The sequence below is a fragment of the Trichosurus vulpecula genome, chromosome 3, assembly GCF_011100635.1.
Source record: "Trichosurus vulpecula isolate mTriVul1 chromosome 3, mTriVul1.pri, whole genome shotgun sequence".
NCBI classification, from domain to species: Eukaryota; Metazoa; Chordata; class Mammalia; order Diprotodontia; family Phalangeridae; genus Trichosurus; species Trichosurus vulpecula.
The window spans coordinates 177,352,836-177,377,168 of record NC_050575.1 but is presented as its reverse complement, the minus strand read 5'-3'; the positions used below and the strand labels follow the sequence as shown (position 1 = coordinate 177,377,168).

The following is a 24,333-nucleotide window of genomic DNA, read 5'->3' as shown; positions in this document are numbered from 1 at the left end:
CTTATGCACATACTAAAAAAATTATGCTTAGCTGTTCTAACAAAGACTTACACTTTTACAGAAAAAGCATAAACTGAGTGAACAGGTGCTCTAATCTTTGCCTTCCTTAGCCACACCTAATGGAAAGCCAAATTGTTTGTATAAGGAAGTAACCAAGGCAACCCTATTCACCAATTAGCAGTTTGTGATAAAATGACCCTTCCCTGATATTAGTGGAAACTATGTACATAATATTAGTAACATGTAAAGTACTGGTGAGATTATAAAATTGTACGATAGGAAACATGAGTCAGGCCTGGCAACTGAGCCAGGGCAGGTTTGAAATGTACATTGGACCTGGCATAGGATTCTAGATTGAGAGTTGGTAGGGACCTTAGGGTCCTCTCAAGGACCACAACTTCATTTTACTGAGGAGGAAACTGAGTCTTAGAAAAGTGAAGTGACTTGCCCAGGGTCATATTGCTAGTAAGTGTCTGTGGCAGGCTTTGAACCCTGATCTTCCTGGCTCCCAGTCCAGTCCCCCATCCTCTACACCATTTTGTTTCTTGGTGTTTTAAGCCCTGCTTGCAAGATCTAATGCTACAGAAGCCTCCTCAAGCACAGTAAAAGGTACCATCTTTGAAAAAAGAAAAGGAGTCAGTTCTGGGCACTGACAGGGGCATCTTTCTGCTTGGCCCATCCTCAGGGTTTGTGATAGTCTTTTAGAAAGGGCAGGCCTGGCCTGGAGTCTCCTTGGAGCAGGAAGTAAAAAGCCAGTGCTTTCTCCATGGGTAAGACCTGGCTCAAGTCTGTGGTCCATACAGGCCTGAAGCCACACTTGGAAAGGTGGCCCTTTAGGGGATATTTCAACCTCTGTGATGAGCTCAGAAATTCTCTAGTCTCTTTTTGCTCTCTGAAATTCTGTAATTTTTTGTGGTTCAGTCCTTTTTCAGTCATGCCTGACTCTTTGTGACCCCATTTGGAATTTTCTTGGCAAAGATACAGAAGTAATTTTCCATCTCCTTCTCCAGCTCATTTTACAGATAAGAAAACTGAGGCAAACAGGGTTACGTGACTTATCCAGGGTCACGGAGCTAGCAAAGTGTCTGAGTCCAGACTTGAACTCAGGAAGATGAATCTTCCTGACTCCAAGCCCAGCACTCTGTCCACTGCGCCACCTAGCGCTCTCTCTCTCTCTCTCTCTGTCTCTCTCTCGCTCTCTCGCTCTCTCTCGCTCTCGCTCTCTCTCTGCCCCCCCCACCTTAAATTATCTACTATTTATCTATGAACAGTGTAAACACTGCCCCCACCATTAGAATATAAGCTCCTTGGGGTCAAGGACAGCCTCATTTTTGTCAGTGAATCCCCCAAAGCCAAGCACAACACCTTGAATACAGTAGCAGAGACTCCATCTTGGTCTGTAAACTTGGCATTCAGAGCTAGACACGATCAGAAACCACCCTACTTTTCCAGTCTTGCCTCATATCACTGCCCTCCATATATTCTCTGTTCCAGCCAAACTGTCCCCTGAAATGCCATCACCTTTCTGCTTCTGTCCCTCTGTTCACACTGTTCTCCCATGCCAAAGATGCCCTCCCTCCCTGACTTTGCCTGTTGAATTCCAGACCACCCTTTAAAGCCTAGCTCAAGTGACAACTCCTCTAGGTTTGTCTCCCTTGCTGACAGTGGCCTCCCCCATAGCAATGACCTCAGAAGATTTTTGCCTCTCTTTTTCACTCATCATATAATGTTATGCACTCTATTTAATTATTAATAAATTAATTAATTAGTTATTAATTTAATTATTCTATTTATTATTTCTCCCTCCTAGACTACAAGACCCCACGTCTTACCGAAACTTAATATTTCTCATAGCTCCCAAAAGTACAGTGCTCTGTACACAGTAGGTACTTAATACATGTTTATGGAAGAAAGGAAGGAAGGAAGGAAGGAAGGAAGGAAGGAAGGAAGGAAGGAAGGAAGGAAGGGCCTATTAGAAAAAAGGGAAACTCTCAGGAAGGGGATTTGGGGGATACCTGGTGGTGTCATCAACTCCAAACTCACATTTCTGCCTCAGATGATTTTTACACAGTTTATCTGAATTGCAGGGCAGGTGATCAGGAAGAAATGAATAGCCCCTGAAAGCTATCCTTGCAGACCAATTAAAGGGTCAGCCCTTATGACACTTAGACTGACCAGTTATCTGCTAACCATCCATCTCCCTAATGGAGCCCTGGGCTTCCCACCTGAGTGGGCAAACAGAATCCTCCTGGAAGCTTTGAAATTCAGGCCGCAATAGAGAGATGAGCTTTCAGAAAGCCCACCCCGACAGGCATCGTGGTCCAAGCCTTATAGAAACTCCTTAGAGATAAGTAAAGGCAAACTGCAGCCAGCCTGAACCCTGCAGGGCCTGGCTACAAGCCACAGCTGTCTCCATGGGCCTTCCTCTTGCCACCATGCCACAGGCAAGGAGGATGCTGGACTCACCGACAGAACAAAGGTCCGCAAAGCGATCGTCCCCTTCTTCTGCATGGATCAAGTCATTCTTACTCTTCTTGGTGGCTGCTCTCTTCAGCACTGCTTTAAACAACGTAGAGATAAGGGAGAGAAACAGGCCCAGTGAGCAGCACAGCAGGGGAACATCCCAGTTCCATCCCAAGTCAACCAACAAGCATTTATTAGGTACCTACTATGTGCCAGTTTACTTTCCCGCTAGTCCTCCAGCTCCCCTCTCCTTTCCTCAGGCTGGGTTAGAAATGCGACCACATAGGCGGAGACCAAGGGCCGAAACTCCAACTACTTTCCCTCCTACTTTTTTCCCTGACTCCCTTTCAATGTGAGTACATCCCAGATCGGGGACTCCCGGCCTGGAGTGTTGTATTTAGAGTTTAAATCACGGTTCTTCCACTACTAGCTCTGTGCCTTCGAGCCAGTCACTTGACCCCTCTAGGACCCAATTTTCCCACCTATAAAAGGAGGGTGTTAGATGAGATGGTCCCTAAGGGCCTTCCAAGTCTAGCATTCTGTGTTGATGAATCTTATGATCAAGGGACACAGGGAGAGGAGAAGGAGAAGGAAAAGAATGTCACTTAGACAGAGGTCTCTATGGCAGGATGGGCATGCAGGGCTAGGTGGAGGCAGGCAGAGAGACAAGTATGGCTTTGGGCCCAGCCCCTGCTGAGAGTATGGAGATTGTGGAAACGAACACACCTGGGGTCCCATGGGGTAGAGAAGAACAAACAAGAAAGCCACCTACCATCCAAAGGGGACTTCTCATCTGCATTCTTGTCCTCTTCTGCCAACATGACCTCCTCTGGAAGGGGAGACAGCAACACTGAACCCAGGAGCAAACCCTGTGGTCCCCATTAGACAAGCCCATACCTCACCCTCCTCTGACATCCTACCACAGGCCAAGATGGCAGTTCCTTGACCTGGTGCCAGAGAGCAAGCATCTTACCGGCCTTGAAGATCCACTCCAAGTAACCATTAAGCTCCCGTTCAATCTGTTGCTGCCGGCGGAGCTTCAGAAAGGCCCGGCGGTTTTCTACCCTCTCTCTCTCTTTGGCAAATTCCCTGGGGGTTAGATCAAGGGAAGGGCAGTGGTTAAACCAAGCTAGCTGGATCTTAAGAACCGCATAGCTCCCCAGGGCTAATAATCATCATAGAGAATCACTGATATTTCTAGACCATGTTCAGATTTACAAAGCGTGGATTTCCTCATGACAAATCTGTGTGTGAGGCAGAGCAAGTATTACGACCATTTTACAGATGGGAGGCAAAGGGACTGATTATATATCACGTGGTCACCCAGTTATCAGGTCAGAGCAGGGATCTGAACTCCTTTCTCTTCACTCCAAGTTCTCACCATCACAGGAGGCTCCCTCTCCAAGTCTGTGAACCAAATTTCCCTATCTAGAGTGAGACCTGCCTGAAGGCAGGAAATTCCATGCTTCCTTCACCCTTCTCTCTTCCCAAAGTTTAGAGGCAGGGATAGACACAGATAGCCTCTGTACATCCTCATAGATTTAGTTCTCCAAGTGACAAGGAAATGCTCTATCTAGGAGAGCCCCATAGGGTGAAGATTCCCCTAAGGTTCCTAGAGAACTGATGATGAAACATACCTCCCCGCTCATCCCAGAGAGGCGGGAGGTTACAAAGGAGTATTGTCTGCATAGGTCATAGGCAGTAAAGTCATGGATTCATGGATCCATGGATCCTGAAAAGTACTTCAGACCTCTAGTCTAACCTCCTCATTTTACAAATGAGAAAACTGAGACTTGGGGGGTGGGTTTTAAATGATTTTCCCAAAGTCACAAAGATACTAAGCATCTCAGGAGGAACTGAACCCAGAGCCAATGCTCCTTCCACAATACCACTCGGCCTGCTGGTTGATTTACTGTCCTTCAGTTCTTTTGCTATTACTGGGCCCTAGGAGAGAGCCAGGAATCAAGAGAGGCAGAAGAAAAGAGATATATGAAATAAGAATGATATGTGATAAGTTAAGAGATATGTGAACAAAAATGCCACAGGGAAATATCAAAAAAGCAAGACAGCCACAGAGCAGGCAGGTGATTGGGGTGTTCGGTGTTGTGGGGAGATGAGCAGGAAGGCTAGGATTTCAAAGGCTCCAGGGCTGACTTCCCTTTGAAGTTACTATACTCCCCACTTACACAGGAGGACCTTTGAGGCCCAGATAAATAGAGGGCTTAAGGGACTGTAAAGGAAGGAACAGAGACTTCTCTCCACCTCCTACCATCATCAGCTCAAAGGCCCTGGGTCTGATGTCCAGGACTCTCACGCTGTCCTGGGGAGAAGAAAGGCTGCTTGATCTTCTGGCTTTGGGGCAGGAATGGGCTAAGATCCTCAGGTCATGTCCGGGCTGCTAAAGTTTGCCTGATTAGTCTCTCTGGACAAGAGGAGCTGCCTCCCTCCAACCAGAACCAGAAAAGAAAACTACATATCTGACGTTATCCAGCCTTCTGAAAACCAGAGCAAAAGAGGGCTTAGGATTCATGTAGCATCCTTTGGATGTTTCACACAACATGGGGGTGGGGAAGGGGTGGGAGGTAGTGGGGGGGGAGATGTGACCCTTGGGAACAGAGGTGTCATAGACATATGCTGACCTCTAACCTCAGAACCAGACTGACTCTTGACCTTAGCTCTAGAGTAAAGAGAACACCCAGGCCAGAATGACTATTATTGCCAGCCACAGACTGGCCCCCCACATTCTGACTATAGACTGAATAATAAGCCCTGTCACATACCCAAGTCACATGCTCACCCCCGACCCTAATACAGACCAATTTCTAAACACTGGTCATAGAACCCCAAACCTGGCCTCATACCTAACCTTTACCTTAGTCACATGCTCATCCTTAACCACACTGAAGAACCATAGCTATAGGCTTAGAGCTGGAAGAAGTCTCCTTAGAAGCCACCTGAGTCTAACACCTCATCCAACAGATGAGGAAACTGAGGCAGAGAGAAGTTAAGTTGTTTGCCCAGGGTCACATAGCTAGTGCTTGAGGCAGGTTTTGAACCCAGACTTTTCTGACTCCAAGCCCAAATCTCTATCCACTAACTCCATGCTGCCTTTCTTGGTTTCAGAGGTCAGAGGTCAGCCATGCTCTGATCTCTGATCTATGTGGCCACAGTCCTCAGCAGTATAGATGTGATCCAATTAGACCTTTAATTTGCTATCTGGAGATCTTCCCCAACCCATATCTTCACTGTCATTTGCTACTTCTCGCCTGAGCCCCATATCTCCAAGGGGAAAAGGAGAGGCCAATAAAGATACTTCCCCCTTAGTCCCTTTAAACAAGAAATATGGAACCTAGAGATCTATGTTATGTAATGCCTGCCTCCTTGACATCTTCCTTAAGGATGGGAGCAATCACTCTGAGGTGAGGCAGAGGGCAACTGTCTATGGTTATCCTCTCGAGGTTACCCTAGACTTCCTTTGGAATGCCCCAGAAACCTCTTCCTCCTAGAAGCTCCCTCAACCCCCAGAATTCACACTTTGGATGAACCATCTATCCCCAAACCATCCATCCCCGGAGCCTCTCCCTCTGATTGGATGCTCCTTCCAGAACCTGCATTTCAGGAGGGAGCATAGGCCAGCCATGTCTCATTCTTCTCCAGGCTGCACTCCAGACTTTCTATGGCATCTCCCCAGATCATCATCTACTTCCCATTCATCTACCTTTTCTGCTTCCTTTTATACTTATCTTCCTCTATCAGAATGTAAACTCCTTGAGGACAGATATGGTCTCTGTATTTGTTTTCCCAGAATTTAGTACAGTGCCTGGCATATCACAAATACTCAATAAATGCTTATTAACTGACTACAGAACTCAGTCAAAGAGCAGAGTTTGCCATCTTGAAATTATACTTGAAAACTCAATTGCCCACAACCTAGCCCTAGACTCAGGAGCCAGGCAAATGAACCAGAGAGCTTAATTGTATCTCTGACTCCACAATGAGTGAACTACCTCCACCTTGAGGGCCTCAGTTTCTCCATCTGTGAAATGTACTTAACCATAACTGCCTCCTACCATTTTTGCCTGGAAACCCCAAGGATTAATGAGAAAATGTCTGTGGGGCCCTGGGAGTAAAGAAGAAAGATGCTATATCAGTTCAAAGCCTGATCCTTCCCTGAGCTTTGAAGCCCAGGCATCAAAGCAGCAGGCCTCCTGCAAGCATCAGGTACAAGGGCACCATGCTGTGGGCCCTTTATGTCAGCCTCAGACTGCAGGAGGCCCAGGCTGCTCCTGCTCCTGAGATAATCATGTTTCATCAGCTTACAAGTATGTATGCCTCTGGTGGCCTTCTAGGGTCTGTATCTAATCTCTCCTGTGAGAGGAACTTCCAGGCATAGCTCAGAGACATCTGCCCAGGGGATGGATCAAAAAAATGGCCACCCTACAGATGTGCATAGCAACTGTAGATCGGTGGGCAGAGGCTGAGGTAAGACCCCCAGAAGAGGTGCCCAACTGTCTTTCTCAGTCTCTCTAGGAGACCTGAGACAAATCCTGGTCCAAGACTCAGTTTCCTTTTTATGATAACAAGGGCCTTGACAGTTAATCTCACAGACTGTTTTCTCTGATTCTACAAACTCTGGGCCAGGGGTGGGGAATCTACTACCTCAAGGCCACATGTGGCCTATTAGGTCCTCGGATGTGGCCTTTTGACTGAGTCCAAGTTTTATAGAACAAATTCTTCTATCAAGGGGATTTGTTCTGTGAAATTTGAATTCAGTCAAAGGACTGCACTTGAGGACCTTGAGGGCCACATGTGGCCTCAAGGTCGCAAATTCCCCACCCCTGCTTCTGAGTCTTCCTGGGAGAGAGCTGATCCCTTAAGAGGGTGGGAGTGGGGCCTCCTGGTGCATAGAAGAACTGGCTATAAACCACTAGGGCAGTGGAAAGACAATTGGATTTAGAGTTTAAAAACCTGGGTTTGAATTCTGAATCTACCACTGTTTAACCCTAGGTAAATTACCTTCCCTTTCCAGGACTTCAGTTTTCTCATCTATACAATATGGGGCTTAAACCAGATCCTATCTATGATCAGATGAATTAACCTGGACCCAAGAGAATGCTTAGGGATCATCCTCAAATCTCCCTGATTCAGTCTCTCCAAGGGAAGGCAATCTTCCTAGGGATAGATTATAATCCCAGAAATGCCCCCCAAATCACTGCAACTAGGGAATGGCCTGGAGAATTTGGAATTACTATAGTCAATGTTTCTACCCTTCGGGGTTTTAAACACTAAATACTCCTGCAACCTTACTTCTACTTGTCTGCCCAGGCACCATCAGAGCTGTCACAAAGTCTGAATGGTCAGCAAGACCATGAGGGCAGTGAGATCATACTCTGTTCAGATAAAACTGGGCACTATGTCTCCCTCCTGTCACTCTCTAGGACCCCATCTACACAGCACACAGTGGAGACTTGGCAGTGGTCTGATTACATGGGTTGCAAAAGCAGGCTGTGTGCCCGATCTCTCAGGAGGACCCAGGAAGAGGGGGTCTATCACTAGGGCTCTGATGGTCAGGCCAGTCCTTTCCAGGTCAACATCTGGAGAACCTGGTCTGATTTCTTCATTCACTATCCCCCTTACCCTCAACTCCATGCCTACCCCAACCATCTGGAGGGGGCGGGCAGGGGCAGAGAATCACAAATCTGGAAGACAGAGCAGAATAATGAAAAGGCATATGAATCTGGAATACAGAAAAGAACAGCTAGGGGCTCCATGGTTCTGGGGAACAGAGGGGAACAGCTGGGGGAAGATTGTGGCTCTGGGAGACAGAAGTGTCCAAGGATGGAGCCAAGAAACAGTATTCAGAGCCAAGAGAAAGGGAAGGAAGGGAAAGAAAAGCAGGGAGAGAATAAGGGAGGGCAGAGGAGGGAGCTAAGAGTTCTTACTGCGTGGGCCTAGTCTCCACTGAGACTGTGAAATCACAGTTCCCGGTGCAAGGCATTAAATATTAATTCATTATTAAATATTAACGTATGACATGAGCCCTGCAGTGCCTGAATGAACAGCACAGGGGCCTCCAGGGATGCGAATCCAGGCCACTGTGGGGCCTTCAGTTGTCCTCTTTACAGGCCTCCTTTCAGGCTAGCCTGGGGAGGAAGGAGTTAAGGAGGGGTCTGGGGAACCCCATCCTCCACACAAGGCTGTCAGATTTAAAAGCTTTTAGATGTCTCAGGCACTTTGCAAATAATAGGGCTGGTGTTAGAACCTCAGGCACTAATGTGACATCTGTGTATCGTGCCTGATTCCAAGTTTCCCCTGGGCCCCCAACTTCCTGACCTTACGTGGTCCCATCTTACCCAGAGAGCATCTTGGGACATGAGGTAACAATTTCCCATCTTACCCTGAGAGCACTCCCAGAACCAGGTTGAGCATGAAGAAAGATCCAATGATGATAAGAGGGATGAAATAAAGCCAGTTCCAGGTATTTCCTGCTGCATCATTAGTCTAGAAGTAACAGGAAAGAAATAATAAATTGGAGATGGAATAGCCACTAGACATTCTTCCCCAAACTATTGCACACACACACACATACACACACACACACACACACACACACTCACTCACTCACACACATACCCTCCAAAGAAGGGGGTTCTCAACTTTTTTGTGTGTCATGAACCCCAGTCTGGTGAAGCTTATGGACCCCCTTCTCAGAATAGTGGTTTTAAATGCATAACATAAATACATCAGCTTATAAAACAAACCAATTATACTGAAGTACAATTATCAAAATATTTTTTAAAAGTTCACAGACCCCAAGTCAAGAACCCCTGCTCTAGAAGTCCTCCAGTCCCAGGGCAGAACAGCTGGCTTACCTACCTTGCTCCCGTGCCTCTCCTCCCCTTCTCTCCCCTGTCTTAGGCCTTCCCTGTACTCAGAATTGGACAGACAGGTCGAGACCCAGGGCAGGACAGGTGGTTTTCAGCATTTCTACACCTCAGCTCTACAATTCAATACCCAGGGTAAGAAATACTGCTCACCTCATTGCTATGCTTCCCCTTCTATTCCGTCTCTTACCCTAGGTCTCCTCTTCTCTCAAGGAGACCAACTATTTACCCCACTTCTGTGCTCCATGCCAAAGGAAAGAGTGATGAAAATAATCCTTATCTACAACACAAATGACTGACTGGGGATAGACCAACAGCGTGTCTAAGTCCCAGCTACCACATGAAGGCAGAGGAAGTAAGGACCTTGGACAGCTCCTCCCAGGCGGGCCCTGCCTGCCAACTCCTTGCACATAGCAGCTGTGGCCGTCTCCTAGGACCCAAAACAAGCCTTCCATTTCTGTTTGTCTCTTTTTGAGCCTAGATAGTCAGGACCTGAGCTGGACAGTGACAGGCCCGAGGACATTGAAGGAAGATGGGGATGGGAAGGTTACTTAATACAAAGGCAGAGGGCAGATGGCACCTGTCAGTGGTTTGGTTGTTATACAGGCCTTGTTCAATTGTTTCAGTTGTTTACAACGCTTTGTGAACCCATTTGGGGTTTTCTTGGCACAGATACTGGAGTGGTTTTCCATGTTCTTCTCCAGCTCATTTTACAGATGAGGAAACTGAGGCAAACAGGGTTAAGTGACTTGCCAAGGGACACACAGCAAGTAAGTGTCTGAGGCCAGATTTGAAGTTATGAAGATGATTCTTCCTGACTTTAGGCCTGGCACTCTATCCAGTTCCACCCATTTTGGATCTTGAGATCCAGATTTCTCCATCCAAATTCTATTTCTTGATGATTTCTTGCTCAAATTGTCAATCCCAATCTCTGTATATTGGGACCCTACTCCTGCTGGATCATCTAGCCTGGTCTGATGTATTGACCCTGGTCCCTAAACTGTCAAAATCAAAACTCTCTCTTCTCCCTAAGTTAGGCCAGATACTGTCAGATTCTGGTCTCAACTTCTCCCTCAGGAATCATGGTCACCACTTTGCCCTAGTGCATCCTAGTCTGGTCTGAGTTTCTGATCTTGGCCCAGCTACCTGGCTCATTTCACAACTCAGAGCTGACCTCCCCACCCCACCCCCTTCCCCTATACATACACAGACACATACTTCCTGGAGCCCTATGGGGTTTGGGAGCTGCAAGTCTTGGGGACCTAAGGCTTGGATGTGCTCAGAGCTTGCTTATGAAGCTCCACACTGGGGGTGGGGCCATCACAGACTTCACTGGCTATTTTTAGGGGCTGTCTTTTGTTAAAGTTTCTTTGTGGAAATTAGTTCCTTTGGTGACTTCAGGGAAAGGACAGCCAAGATCCTCATTACTGCCTTTGTCCCCGACTGTCTCTGTTCCCTCCACCAGGCACATGATGCCTTTTTCTTGCCAGATCCTGTCATTAGATCATTCCACATGAAAGGCACGATCTCTAAATTAGACCTGCCCAGCATCCAATTTGGGCTTAATACTTCATAGCTGTCTCTCCAGGGGAAGGGACTTCAAGGGCCTTAAAGTGGCTACCCCCAACAAGGACTGGACATAGCATTCAGAGCAAGGATCACCCTTTTCCTGAGACAGGTTCAAAATGTCATTGGCAAATGGGTAGATTTAAAGGGCCAGCATATAACAATGCATGGTTCTGCCCACACACTATCACTTACTGCTTGTGCTATGTGGAGCAAAGCCTCACCTCTTGAAGCCTCAGTTTCCTCCTCCAGCTATAAAACCAATGATTCTAAAATTGCACAAACCATTTGACCTATGGTACTCCATATAGTTCACAATGCAACAGGTGCCCCATGCAACAAGCTTCCAGTGCAACAGGTGTCGAATGCATTGGCACCTAATGCATCACAGTCTTTCAGGCAAGATAACTCCCCAATTAGGCTGTTTGCTTGTGCAGCTGAGCTTAGCAAAACCCTTGAGGGTGTGAGGGCAGAGCCAGGTGGATGGTGTAAGGGATTGAACAGTGCCCACTTGGGCTCTCTGCCAAAGTCCTCCCTCCTGTTACACCACCCACACAACCCCAAAGCCCTGCCTTGACCAGCCAGACCCATGAGGGTAAACACTGGGGAGCAGTCAGGATAGGTCAGACCTCTATACCCAGCTTTGAGACTTTCATAGTAAATGCATCTTCTTCAGATAAGAAACAATAGTTAAATACATCATACCTCTTTTGTGAGGATACTCCATTTCCCTACCCCACCCCATCCTAGATAGTCTGTTCCTCACAGGCATATTGCATAGTTCTTTCCTTCCTTCCTCCCTTCCTTATTTCCTTCCTTCCTTCCTTCTTCCTTCCCTCTCTTCCTTATTTCCTTCCTTCCTTTCTTCCTTCCTTCCTTTCTTCCTTCCTTCTTTCTCTCCTTCAGTGCTTCCCAAGACTTAATCGAATCAACCCCACAATCTCCCAGTAAAAGGTCTAGGAATCAGTGGTTATTTTGTGAAAAGGAACTGACAGGTCTAGAAAGGCCTAGGAATTGCTCCAGATCACACAGGGGCATGGAGGAGCTGCTGGTGGCTCTGGGATTTTTCTTTCCCACCCTGCAGAGCTAAGTCCCCTAGCTCTACATTCATAGAGGGAATACAGCTGCCTGGTCTCCCCTCCTCCTCCTCCAATCATTAAGCTCTGTTCTTATAGCAAAAAACAAAAAACAAAAAAAAACCTAGCACTGGATGAAAAGAGGAAGGGTGGGGAGAGGGAGCTGAGAGGTGCAGAGGCTGCTACATAAAGGCTAATGTCAGCATAGAGGTCTGAGTAGCATGGGGAAATACAACTCACCAAGCATTTATTAATCACCTACCGTGTGTCAGGCACTGTGCTCAGTACTGTGTATGCAAAGACAAAAATCCAATTATTCCTGCCATCAAGGAACTTACTCCCTTCGTTTGTTCTTAAAGCCCAAGCTCTCCCTATCTCATGCAGGCTAGAAGTGCTAGGAACTACCCTTGGACCTGTTCTGTTCTGACCTAGGTAGGTTTGCCCCCTCCTTAGGCAACCTGACAGCAGCTCAGCATTTTGATACCAGACTTAGTTCAGCCCACTGTGTCTCAGCTTCCATGTTCGAGACCCACCAGCCTCAATCTCTCCAATAGCTGGGATTTGTGCGCCAACATACCTGGTAAGGTGCTTACATCCTACTGGAAACTGCTAGGGCACTGGCCAGCAGGTTCTTAGTACCACCAACAGGTGAAGGGGTTTCTCCCTGTTGGCAGGTGACAATGAGAGCACAATAACCTCAGAGAAGTAGATGTGAAACAGTGGGCCACCATGCTGTCTCTTGGAAAGGCCTGTCAAAACCTTCCCCTCCTCCTTGGTATAGCCTGGGATATATACCTCTGACAGGGTCCAGAGACTAATACCACAAGAGGCTACCCAGAGCTCTGGGGAAGAGCAAGACAGAAACCTGAATTTCTCTGCAAAGCCAAGCCTGTGTCCTTGGTACAGACCTTTAGTTAGGGTCCTCAAGCAGTGTGGGTTCTAATGCCTTCTCAGCCATAGATTCCTTGTCCACGTAGCCCAGGAAAAGCCCATAACCCACTCTGGACTCATCCTTTGTGAGAGAGCCAATAACGTCAGAGGTCTGAGGTGAGCATGATGTCAATCCTAAGCCAGCAGTAATTCTCACAGGAAGTATCTATTACTTTGGCGCCACAGCTACTTCCTCTCTCCCTTATACAGATCTCCAGCACAGTCTGTCAGCAGAAGGGGACAGTAAGTGATGGGGCAGGGGAGGGGGAAGCATCGTTATTCCCTAGGTTTCCTAAGACAAAGTCTCTCAGGAGCTCAAGCACCAGTACATCAGATACTAATCTTGAAAATTCTAGGAATGGCTGAAAATAAGGGAACTAAAAATAAGACGAGAGGGCTCCAGTAATAAATAGCCCACCCAGCTCCTCATTCCAGAGAGACCCTAGAGGAGATAGCATATGGTAGGGGTAGGGGGTGTGGGGGAGGAATAGAACCAAAAGGAGTGAGAAGGACCAGGCAGAAAGGGTGGGAGACCAGGAGAAGGCTCCTTGGAAAGCAGCAGAAGCAGTTATCTCAGAAAGAAATAAAGAGCCCACTCATGCCCACACCACTGGGCTTGCCTGTCTCAGACTGCTGCTGTGCCTGCCATTGGGGGAGCACGTGCCCCTCCTAAGGCCCACACCAATGGGTTGCTACTGTTGGCATCAAAACATGGAAACCATGAAGTGAAACCAGATGGAAAACATCCTACTCATCTACCTTCATCAGAGGAACTCCTCTCATCCCCTGACATTCTGCCTGGTCTCATTTCCCAATGGCTAGAAAGTTCTTACTCTCCTCATCTCTGTGATACTGAGTCCCAGACTAAAGAAGAGAACCACCCACTCCCTGCTCTAGCCCCTCCTGCCTTTTCTCTCACCCCCTAGGACCTCAACATTGGTCCCTCAATATCTCCGTATCTACCCACCCTTGCCACTCTGCCCTCTAGAAATCTCAGTCTACAATTAACAAACTTTCCTTTATTTCAGACTTATTGCTCTCATTTTCCTTTCACCTTTCTGATTCTCACCAAGACCTGGCTCTACTATATGATACTGTGTCCCTTTCCAATACTGGTTTCATCTTCTTTCATACCTCTTGGTTCTGATGGCAGAGTCAGAATATTCCTTAGTACCTCACTGCCACTTCCAGACTCTCCCTCTATGGCCATCATACAGCTATCTCTAGCTAGAGGTTGCTACCTGTCCTTCCTTGAGGTTCACTCTATCCAAATTTATTGCCCAAACCAGTTTCTGGTGATTATTATCTATCAGCCCCCAACACATTCTTCCTCCATTCTCAGAAGTTAAAAGCCTGGTTTATAGCACCCCTCTCCATCCCAAGTCCTGTCATCATACTAATACTCAACATACATGTTGATATACTACCTCCTTTCCACATTCCTCAATCTCCTTTGCATTTGCTGTTCTCTATGCCTGAAACCACTCCACCTTCAGCTCTTCTAACCCTTGGCTTTTTTAGTACCCAGCTCATGCACCACCTTCTACATAAAGTTTTGCCTGATTCTCCCAGAAGCAAGTCCACTCCTGCTTCAGGTTACCTTGTAATCATTTCGGACATATCATGTATATATTTATATTGTGTATGTACGTATCATCTTCTCCATTAAAATATAGGCTCCTTGAGGGCAGGGACTTCTCTCAAGTCACTTTGATCTTCGTAGTCCTAGTGCTTAGCACCTGGCACATAGTAAAAGACTGATAAATCCACATTGAGTGACCAATTGACGGAGATTGATGCCTCAACTCTTTCAGTTAGCCTTCCAGGCCAAGCTAATTTCTTCTCCCTCTCATCACTTGCTCTCTGTATCAATTGTCAATTTTCTATTAAGTTGTTTATTTTAACTTATTTCCTTTAGTTGACAGTCTTTTTAAAAGTGTACTCTGTCTTAGATAAGCCAGAAGAAAGAAGAGTTTTCATCCTCAATGAGCATTTTTAATGTGGGTGAATCCAGAGAGCCAGGAGCTGGGAAAGGCCTGAGAGAGTGAAGGGAGTGACAGTGAAGGGACTGAGAGTGAAGGGAGAGAGTCCCAACAGTTCTGGAGTGTGACTTAAAGAGAACGAAGCATGAAAGAGGTCTGGGCTTTCAGGGCCATCCCCTTTTCCTGCTTTGGGCCTCTTCACACCCTCAGGAGCAGGCAATTCTGGGACAGACCCAAAGAAGGAACAAGGAACTTGGGTTATTTAAACTGGAAAAGAAAAGACTGGAGGGGGGTGTGCCTTAATATGACACCCCCTATAAAATGGGGCTGCTGGGTTAAATAATGGTCCAAGGTCCCTTCCAGCCCAGGTGATAAACCATTTGTCCTAAATACTCCATATAGTGCTCAATGAAACAACAGATGCCTAAGGCAACAGGTCCCCAATGCTATAGGCAATAGGTACCTAATGCATCATACTCTGTTCAAATATTCAAGTATTTGAAAGGCTATCCTATGGAAGAGGGATTGTACTTGTTCTGTTTGGTCCCAGAGGGAAGAACTGGGAATAATGGGTGGGAATTACATAAAACACACATTTAGGCTTGACATCAGACAAAAAGTTTCCTAATAATTAGAGCCATATAAAAGTGGAGTGTATTGCCTCAGGAAGAGGTGAGTTCCCCCTCCTTGGAGTTCTTCAAGCAAAGGCTGGCCAGGTATGTTATGGCTGGGATTCCTGTCAGGTATGTGCTATACTAGATGGCTATTGAGGTCTCTTCTAACTCTTAAAGACTGAAAGTCTGTGAAGTCTGGAGTAGAAAGAACAGCAGACCAGGGGTCAGAAGACCCAGGTCCATCACCAAGCTCTACCACTAACTAGTTGTGTGCCCTTGGGTACATGATTTCCTTGGCTTCCTCATCTGAAAAGCAAAAATGTTTGGCCATATGGCTTCTAGATTCCTTCCTGGCAATCTCTGACTCTGTTAGCCCCTGAATCCTCCCTCTTGATTAAAGAGTTGGAAGGGAAGACATTCAATCTAATGTTCCATAAGCTTCCATTCTTTTCATACCTCTCTGGAAACACACATCTATCCTGTCAACATTCATCATCTTATAGGCTTATACTTGGAAATCATTATGGCACCATTTGACAAATGTTCTGAAATGGAATCTTTCCTGTTCACCCAGATGGCTGGTGTTCAGGAACCAGGGATGCGGGAGCATCACTTAACTTCCTCCCACAGTAGAGGGCTAATGAATCAAGTCCATTTCTCCCAGAGGCGAGACCTTGGGATCATGGAAAACTAAGAGTCTTTAGATATCCTATCACAGCATAGACCACATGGATTGAGCCTATTTCCCCTGAGCTGGAGAAGCAGGGGATGAGTGAGGGTCTATGATCTTCCTGTCATAGCACTGACTTTGCTGAAAGACCACATAATAAAGTATCTCTTCCCTTATGGTGGGTACCATCAGGCTACTGGAAAATACTAATGATGTCTGAAGGCCCTCACCCATGGCCCATCACTAGGGGATCATCAGTTTTGAGACAGAAGGAATGGAGAACTGAATTGTAAATAGAGCTAGCAGAATCACACCTACATCAGCTTTATAATGCCTCAGTCTCCCCTTCTGCAGCCCAGCTCCTAGGGCTAGAGCTCTGACTTACATTGTAGAGGATATCTGTCCAGCCCTCCATCGTGATACATTGGAACACAGTCAGGATTGCAAACAGGATGTTGTCAAAGTTGGTAATGCCAAAATTGGGTCCACGCCAGTATTCTCGGCAAACGTAGCCATTCTCACACTGTCGGGCTGAGGCATCAGTGCCGCAGGGGAAGTCTCCTACAGGATCTATATGTGGGTCCACTGTGAGGACAACAGAAATGTAAACAAAAGCTGAGCAAAAGCTGTACCAGACACTCACTTCCTGGCCCTTGGGCACCCACAGTGCCTAGAGACCTAGTCATCCAAATCCCAGACTGGCAAGGAACCCAGGACTGGCAGCTTCTCCTGGTAAAGGCCTTTGGGTCAGGAACCAGCACAATCTTTGACCTCCCATAGGGTCTGTTGAGAGTCAATAGTTCAGATACATATGATGAGATGGCCAGATAATAGAGTCTTTGGCAAGCAAGATGTCAGGTAAAACTGTGGGTACCCTTCCCACTGTTGAGAACCCAGTGACTGACCCAGGGCCAGGAGGAGCAATGTATATGGGGTAGGGGCCAGCCCCAAGAGCAGGCTCCCAGACAGAGTCCTGCTGCTACCCTTTGGAGGAATTCAGCCCTCCTACCATAGACTATAGCCCTGGGAACTTTAGCCCCTTCCACCAGGGCCTCTGCATATGCATTTTACATAGCTCTAGAACTTAAGAGCACAGGCTCATAGATCTAGAAGGATCCTCGGAGACAATCTAGATCAATTCCCTCATTTTTTTAGAGTTTGCCATCAGTACTTTATTTTTAAAACTCTGATATTAGTTTATCACCTACGTCTTGTTTTCAATTTTTTTATTTTTAAATTCACTTTTTTTCAGTTCCAAATTTTCTTCCTCCTCTGTCCCCCTCCCCCACCATTGAGAAGGCTAGAAAAATTAAAATCATTACATATATATGATATACATATAAAAATGTGTATAGACATGCAAAACAAATTTCCACATTAGTTATGTTCCGAGAAAAAAAAAGAAAATGTTTCACTCGACTCAGTTCTCTTTCCCCTCATTTTACAGCTGAAGAAACTTAGGCCCAGAGAGATTCAGTGATTTGCCCAGTCACAAAGGTAATGAAAGGATTTGTTCTGTGAAGTTTGGATTCAGTCAAAGGGCTGCACTTGAGGACCTGGAGGGCCACATGTGGCCTCGAGGCCAAAGGTTCTCCCCCTGCCCAAGCCCAATACTTTTCCAGACCCCTCCCAGTCACAGGTTCCTTCTTTGGGCCTAAATATCAGAGTCATGTCCTTTCTTCTTTCTAGGACAACTAAACCACCCTCCAGTCTGGTGCTGAGTTCATGTTTTTTGCCTTCCTTTGGGACCCTAGAGAAAGAAGGTCTTTTTTCTGCCTAGGCCCCAGGTCTACTTACCTGAGTTTCAGGGAGAAATATTTCTCCTTATAATCAGTCACCTGAGTCTTGACTTGCTAGTATCCCCTGAACTTGACCCACAGAAGCTCCCTAGACTACGCTCACTCCTGGACATGCAGAGCCCTGTTCTTTTCCCCAGAAAGCATGCTGGCGCTCTCTGGCTGCTGAGTCTTTCAAGTCAAAAGATCTGAGTTTAAATCCTGGCACTACACTTGCTTGCTCTGTGTCCTTACATTGCTCACTTCTGCTCTCTGGGCCTCATCAGTCAATGCTCTATAGAGGCCATGTCCCAGGCTGGGGGGAACCTAGGACCTGTAGCGTCTCCATCCTCTCAGTAAAGGCCTTTGGGGCAGGGGTCAGCACAATCATTGACATTCCTAAGGGGCTGGTCAGAGGCAGTAGTCCAGACACAGAGAAAAGGATGGCCAGTGGTGGAACCTTCCATCTCTGAGGTCCTTTCCAACTCTAAAAATCCTAAGACCAAAGGCCTTTTCAGATGTTAACACAAGCATCATAGGATGTGGTAGGAGTGGTGAAGTCTGTGATCTTTGTTATTGAGGAGGCTGAGGTTGGTGGATTGCTTGAGTTGGGGAGTTTTGAACTACAGCAGGTGATCAGGAGACCTCACTAAGTCTGGCACCAATATGGTGAGCCCCCAGGAACAGGGGACCAGCCACCAGGCTGCCTAAGGAGGCCTGTGTTAGAGACAAGTGCACTCAAAGCTCTCCCTGCTCTCAAAGAGGTCACTGCATGTCCATCCTGGGTGAGACAGGGAGGCCAAGTCTCAAAAAACAAATCAAATATAAACAGCATGTCCACAACCAGCCACTGAAGCACATTCTGGCCCTTCACCTTCAACCAGCTGGGACAGATCTAGAGCTGCAAAAATGTGGGTGTGGCTCCTGACTTTTGGCCCCTCACCTGTGTTATTGGGGAAGCAGGCTTTGTGGAACTTGCCCATGTAAAACTCAAGTCCAATGATGGCAAACATGACTATGGCAAAGAAGAGCAGGAGGCCAATCTGCAGCAGGGGCACCATGGCTTTCATGATGGACTTTAGCACAACCTGGAGGCCTGGGGAAAAAGAAGAGGCATTAGCCTAGATCAGAGCAGCCTCCAACAACCCAGGCACCCCCTTCCTCAGGTGCAAGAGGACAATGAATGACAGCGTGGCTCGATGGTAACGTGGCTAGTGGGTTGGACCTTGAGTCAAGAAGTCCTGAGTTTAAATCCGGCATCGCACACTTATTAGCTGTATGACCCTAGGCAAGTCACTTAGCTTCTCAGACTCAGTTTCCTCATCTATAAAATGGGGATAATAATAATTAATAAATAACCTGCTTCCCAACATTGTTATAATGAGACATTTATAAAGTATTTTAAAATCTTAAAGTGCTCTATAAATGCTAGCTTTTCATATTATTGATATTCATAGCAATTGAGAGTGATATGGATAACAATGGATAGTATTGTCATGGATAGTAATAATAGTCAGCATGCACATAGCTGTTTTGTATATATATATATGTATATATATATATACATATATATATATATATATATATATATACACACACAGAGCTTCTAAACTGAGGCAGACAAAGGTCAAGCAATTTGTCAAGGATTAGACAACTAGTCAGTGTCTGAGGCCGGATTTGAACTTAGGTCTTTCTGACTCTGGATGTAGCACTTTATCCCCTGTGTATTATTATTGTCGTGGTCATCGTCATCATCGTCACCACCACCATCAGCGTTTCCTCCCCGTGCTAAAAAGAGGCATTAGAGTGAAGTGATAGAATGATGGACTTGAAATTAGGAAGATCTGGGTTCAAATCCCACTTCTGACATTTGTTAGCTATGGATAAGTTCCTTGATTTCCTCGAACCTCTGTTTCTTTATCTGAAAAATGGAATAATAATACCTGTACTGCCTGTTTCCCAGGGCTTTTGTGAGGCTTAAATGAGAATATATGTAAAGTTCTTTGCAAACTTTAAAAGGCTTTATAAATGCCTCTTCTTACCATCGTGATTATTCCCAAGTTACATTTACAGATTCTGAAATGGAAGCCCTTCTATTTCACCAGTAACATCAGCTCTGGGATCTAGTCATTAAGAAATAGTCTTCAAGGTTTGGAGAAAACGTCCAAAATTAACCTGCCTGTCCCCATCTCTGGACAAGACTCATCGGGGCTGGGGGAAGGTCCTTGGGATGGGGGAGAGAGGGAAGGAGAGGAGACCATCCTGAGATCAGCATGGAAGTCATAAGACAACTTTTGCCTAACTCACTTGGAATCCCTGATACCAACTTCAATGGTCTTAACACTCTCACAGCTCTCAGGGTGCGGAGGTCAAACTCAGTGCCAGCTGTGGCCAGGATCCTGCGTGGAAACCAGAGAGAGAGGAAAGGAAAGTCAATTTTCAGAGCAAGGAAACAAAATGGAACATGATCATCATCTTCCCTCTCCCTCCCCACTAACATTGGGTTCCCAGAAGGCAAGACCAGAGTCTGCCTCCTCCTCTGTGTTGATGGATTGATGTGTTAAGGCTGTTCCCCAAGCTGGGGTCTAAGAGAAAAGAACAGAGATATGGCAGGAGATCTATCCTCAGGAATACACCATCCAGGGCGGAAGATGGGCCCCCATAGTTAAGGGGCACAACTTCAGTCTACTACATTGGAATGGTCCACATTTCCAGACCACTCTCCAAGCTCCCCCTGCCACCTCACATTCCCTAGCTGACCACAATCTTGCTCACTTATGCTTCCCAATCCCTCTTCATTCTAGTACCTTCCCTCTGTTGATTACCCCCAATTTGTGCTGTATACCTGTTATTTGTACATGGTTGTGTCCCCCTACTCCTCCCACTCCTTCATACTGTGAGTTCCTTGAAAGTAGGGACTGATTTTTGCTTTTCTATATATTCCCAGTACTAAGCATGGTGCCTGCTACTTAATAAACATTGACTGACTGCCTGACTCACAGCCTGACATCCCCCAGCCTCCTGCTCAGGGTGAAGAGTTCAGCATCCACAGCCATGCTGACTCCTCTCCAGCATCTGCTCCCCAGTCCCAGAAATCTATGGGCCAGGAGACTGTACCCTAGAGAACCTCGGAGAGGAGTGGAGAATAGGGTCGTGTGGGGCCAAAGACGACATATGCCATTCTGGTCAGTACTGTCTGCTGACCCAGAACCGATCATTTCCTAGAACTCGATGGATTCTGCACTGTCTGCCTCAGGCTCTCATGTGACAGAGTGAGTCAGGAAGCAGAGAATGATCCAGACATGTGGGTACTGGGGTCTGAACCAAGCAAATCTCCCCACATAGCCCTGCCCATTGAATGCTCTGGCTCCTGATAACAGCAAAGGTCCTACAATGCATAGGAAAAATCTTTCTCTGGTTCTGTGGTTCGGCATCATAGGATCTTTTTTAAAAATCTTATTTTTATTGACATGTATTGTTTTCTATATCACCTTCATTTTGGGATATATCATTCCCCCCTCCCCATTGAGCAAACTATCACTTGCAACAGCAAAATACAAAGAAAAGAAGGGTTGGGAGAGGGGGAAGCTGGTCAGTAAAGCCAACCAATAGATCGACTATGTCTGATAGGATATGCAACATTCCACATCTGGAGACTCCCGGGTCTACAAAGAAGGGCAGGCGGTACATGTCCTCACCTCCTTGTGGAGTCATGCCTCTTCACACTGCAGAATCATAGATTCTTATTCTGTGAAAGCTAGGAATCCACAGGGGATGTCAACAGTTACACTATTCACTCAGAATATAATTAACCAAAAAATTAACATTCCATGAGTCTAATAACTCTGCCCCATTCCTCAAGTTGTCTTGTCTCTTGGGCTCATGTTCCATTGTGGGAAAACATTACAGTACCAGTTGGGTACCCTTTACTGAACCCATAGCAACTTGGCCCCAAGGGGCAGGGAAGAAAATCCTTCCACTTTTGGAGGACCTCTGCCCTCTAACACCTCTAGATACCAAAAAGTCACCATGGTAAACTTGTCCTGTCTTATTCAACTTCTGATAGAAAACGAACATTGCAGCCTCCATCTTACAGACAGAAAGCTGGAAGAACAGTAAGGCTAAGGGAGAAGCCACCAGCACAGGCAGAAAGAAGGTCGAGCTAAACACCAAGGCCTAGGTCTATGTGGCCTGATTGCTAGCCCCAGAGTGACCAGTGCAACAAAAGAATACATTGCTACACAAGAGGTGCTTAACAAAAATTTACTGACTGCCTGATTCATAGCTTAATACCCCCCTGATCCCCAGCTTCGGTTTAGGGTGTAGGAATGGCTCCACAGGAAAAGCTCACCATTACTTGTATGTCACTGGGCCTTAGTTTCCTCAGGTACATTATTATTGATCTAAGGCTAGGGAGACAACTACAGGGATTCACAACTACAAAGCTCCCACCCATCTCAGTAACATGTCTACACTACACACCCCACACCTGTCTGCTCCAAAGAGGGAGACATGGCTGGCTTCTAATTAGTTTCCTCCAAGACTCTCCTAGCCTCAGGGGAAGACTACTAAGCAAAATTGCCCTATTCAGTCCTCTAGGCCTGGCTGAGCCCTTACCCCTGAGCTCTGGCTTCCTAGACAGCAAACTCTGATCTTGTTTACTCTCCTCCAGAGCTGAGCAGAGTCTAAACCTAAGGAGGTGCTGAATTAAATGTTGTTTAGTTGTTGAATGTCTTTCATTCAACCCAGCCAGACTGACCTCAAAGCCAGACCCACAAAATGACCTCCTGACCCCAGTCACCATAGTTGAGATGTCAGAGCACCCAAGAAAACACACAGGCTCAGACTCAGCTGCCCCAGGGCTAAACCACCGTCCTGTTATCAGCACTATGTGTTCAGGATGAGGAAGAAGACAGCAGGGCAGAGGCAGAGAACCAACCAGCCAAAAAGAACCATCTGGCCCTTTCACTGACTCATTGTTACCTGGGCCAAGTCACTTTTCCCCTCTGGGCCTCAGTCTCTCTCTGTAAAATGAGGGTCTTGGATTAGAGGTCTAGAGGTTATTATCTCCGAGGTCTCCTCCAACACTAATGTTCTGTTAGAAATGGTGGCATAGAACTGGACATGATGGCATACATACTTCATCCCTGCTACTGGGGAGACTGAGGCCAGTAGATCTCTTGAGTTCAGCAGTTCTGAGCTATAGCTAAGAAACAGGCTAAGCTGATCAGGTGTCTACCTTAAGTTCCACACCAATATGGGAATGGAGGGAAGAACCCCCAGGCTGCCTAAGGAGGGGCAAACCATTCCAGGTCAGAAATGAAACAGGTCAAAGCTCCCACACCAAATATTAGAGGGATCAGCCCATTGCTTGGGTCCATCTGGCCTGCAGCCTATACATAAACTGGAGCTAGGGGTCCGCAGGGGCAGAGGGCTTCGCAATAGGCAATCGTGCTTTCCTGAAAATGGGTCTGTGGCCTTAATAACTCTCTGTGGGCAGCTCAATTCCAAGTGCAGATTGAACCAAAAGCAAGCTTCCCCGAAGGTTTGCCCAGCTGGAAGGGGTTGCTGTTCTCCCCGGTGCCGTCTGTCCACTGCTCCCAGCCAAGTCTATCATTCGCAGACCCCATGAAGGTCAGAGCTCCACCACTGACTGCCTTTTGGGTGGGCCCCTACCACTCCCCTGCCCAGTGTGTCTAAGGAAGGCTGCCTGGAAAGAAAGAATTCATGTCGGAGTTAAATAAAGACTGAGGGAGGAACTAATGACGAAAGAACCATATCCGTCTCTCTTCCTCTCCACTCCCCCATCCCTTATCCCAGTTTGGCTCCTCATCATCAATAGCCCAAACTTTTAGAATTGTCTCCTCATTGTTCTCTGGTTCCCCAGTCTGTCCCCTCTTCTATCTGTCCTATTCCTAAGGCACAGGTCTGATCATGCCACTCCCGTGCTCAAAACCCCTTTACTGCTTCCAGGATTGCTTTTAGGATTAAATACAAACTGCTTGGCCTGGCATTCAAGGCCCTCCACAATCTCTCGCCATGCGTTCTAGCCTTAGTCTTTCTCATGAGCTCCATTCTTTTATCACCAGCTGCCTCTGGGTCATTTTGAACTGGATGGCTGTCCTGTAAGTACAGTGCCTGGCACAGAGTAATTGCTTTATAAATACTTGTTGACTGATTTTAAACTCTAAATGTCTAAAACAGAACTTACTCTCTTTCCCCCCAAACTCACTCCTCTTCTGAACTTCCCCACTTCTGTCAAAGCTACCACTAACCTTCCCATCGCCCAGGGTCACAAGCTCCCCATCAGCCTTGCTTCTACTCTGTCTCACCCCACATCAAACCAGATGCCAAATCTTGTCATTACTGCTTC

At 46.7% G+C, this 24,333-nt stretch overlaps 1 protein-coding gene across 1 annotated transcript in view; it reads right to left on the bottom strand.

Moving 5' to 3' along the window:
* Positions 1–24,333, bottom strand: part of CACNA1B (calcium voltage-gated channel subunit alpha1 B) — a 257,782-nt gene that overhangs the window by 165,362 nt on the left and 68,087 nt on the right. The window contains exons 4-11 of the mRNA XM_036750823.1: positions 20,268–20,359; positions 18,904–19,056; positions 18,024–18,029; positions 16,571–16,755; positions 8,861–8,964; positions 3,437–3,552; positions 3,236–3,292; positions 2,467–2,556 (exon numbers count right to left, since the gene is read on the bottom strand). Coding sequence (XP_036606718.1) covers positions 2,467–2,556; positions 3,236–3,292; positions 3,437–3,552; positions 8,861–8,964; positions 16,571–16,755; positions 18,024–18,029; positions 18,904–19,056; positions 20,268–20,359 — 803 coding nt within the window. The remainder of the gene's footprint in view (positions 1–2,466; positions 2,557–3,235; positions 3,293–3,436; positions 3,553–8,860; positions 8,965–16,570; positions 16,756–18,023; positions 18,030–18,903; positions 19,057–20,267; positions 20,360–24,333) is intronic.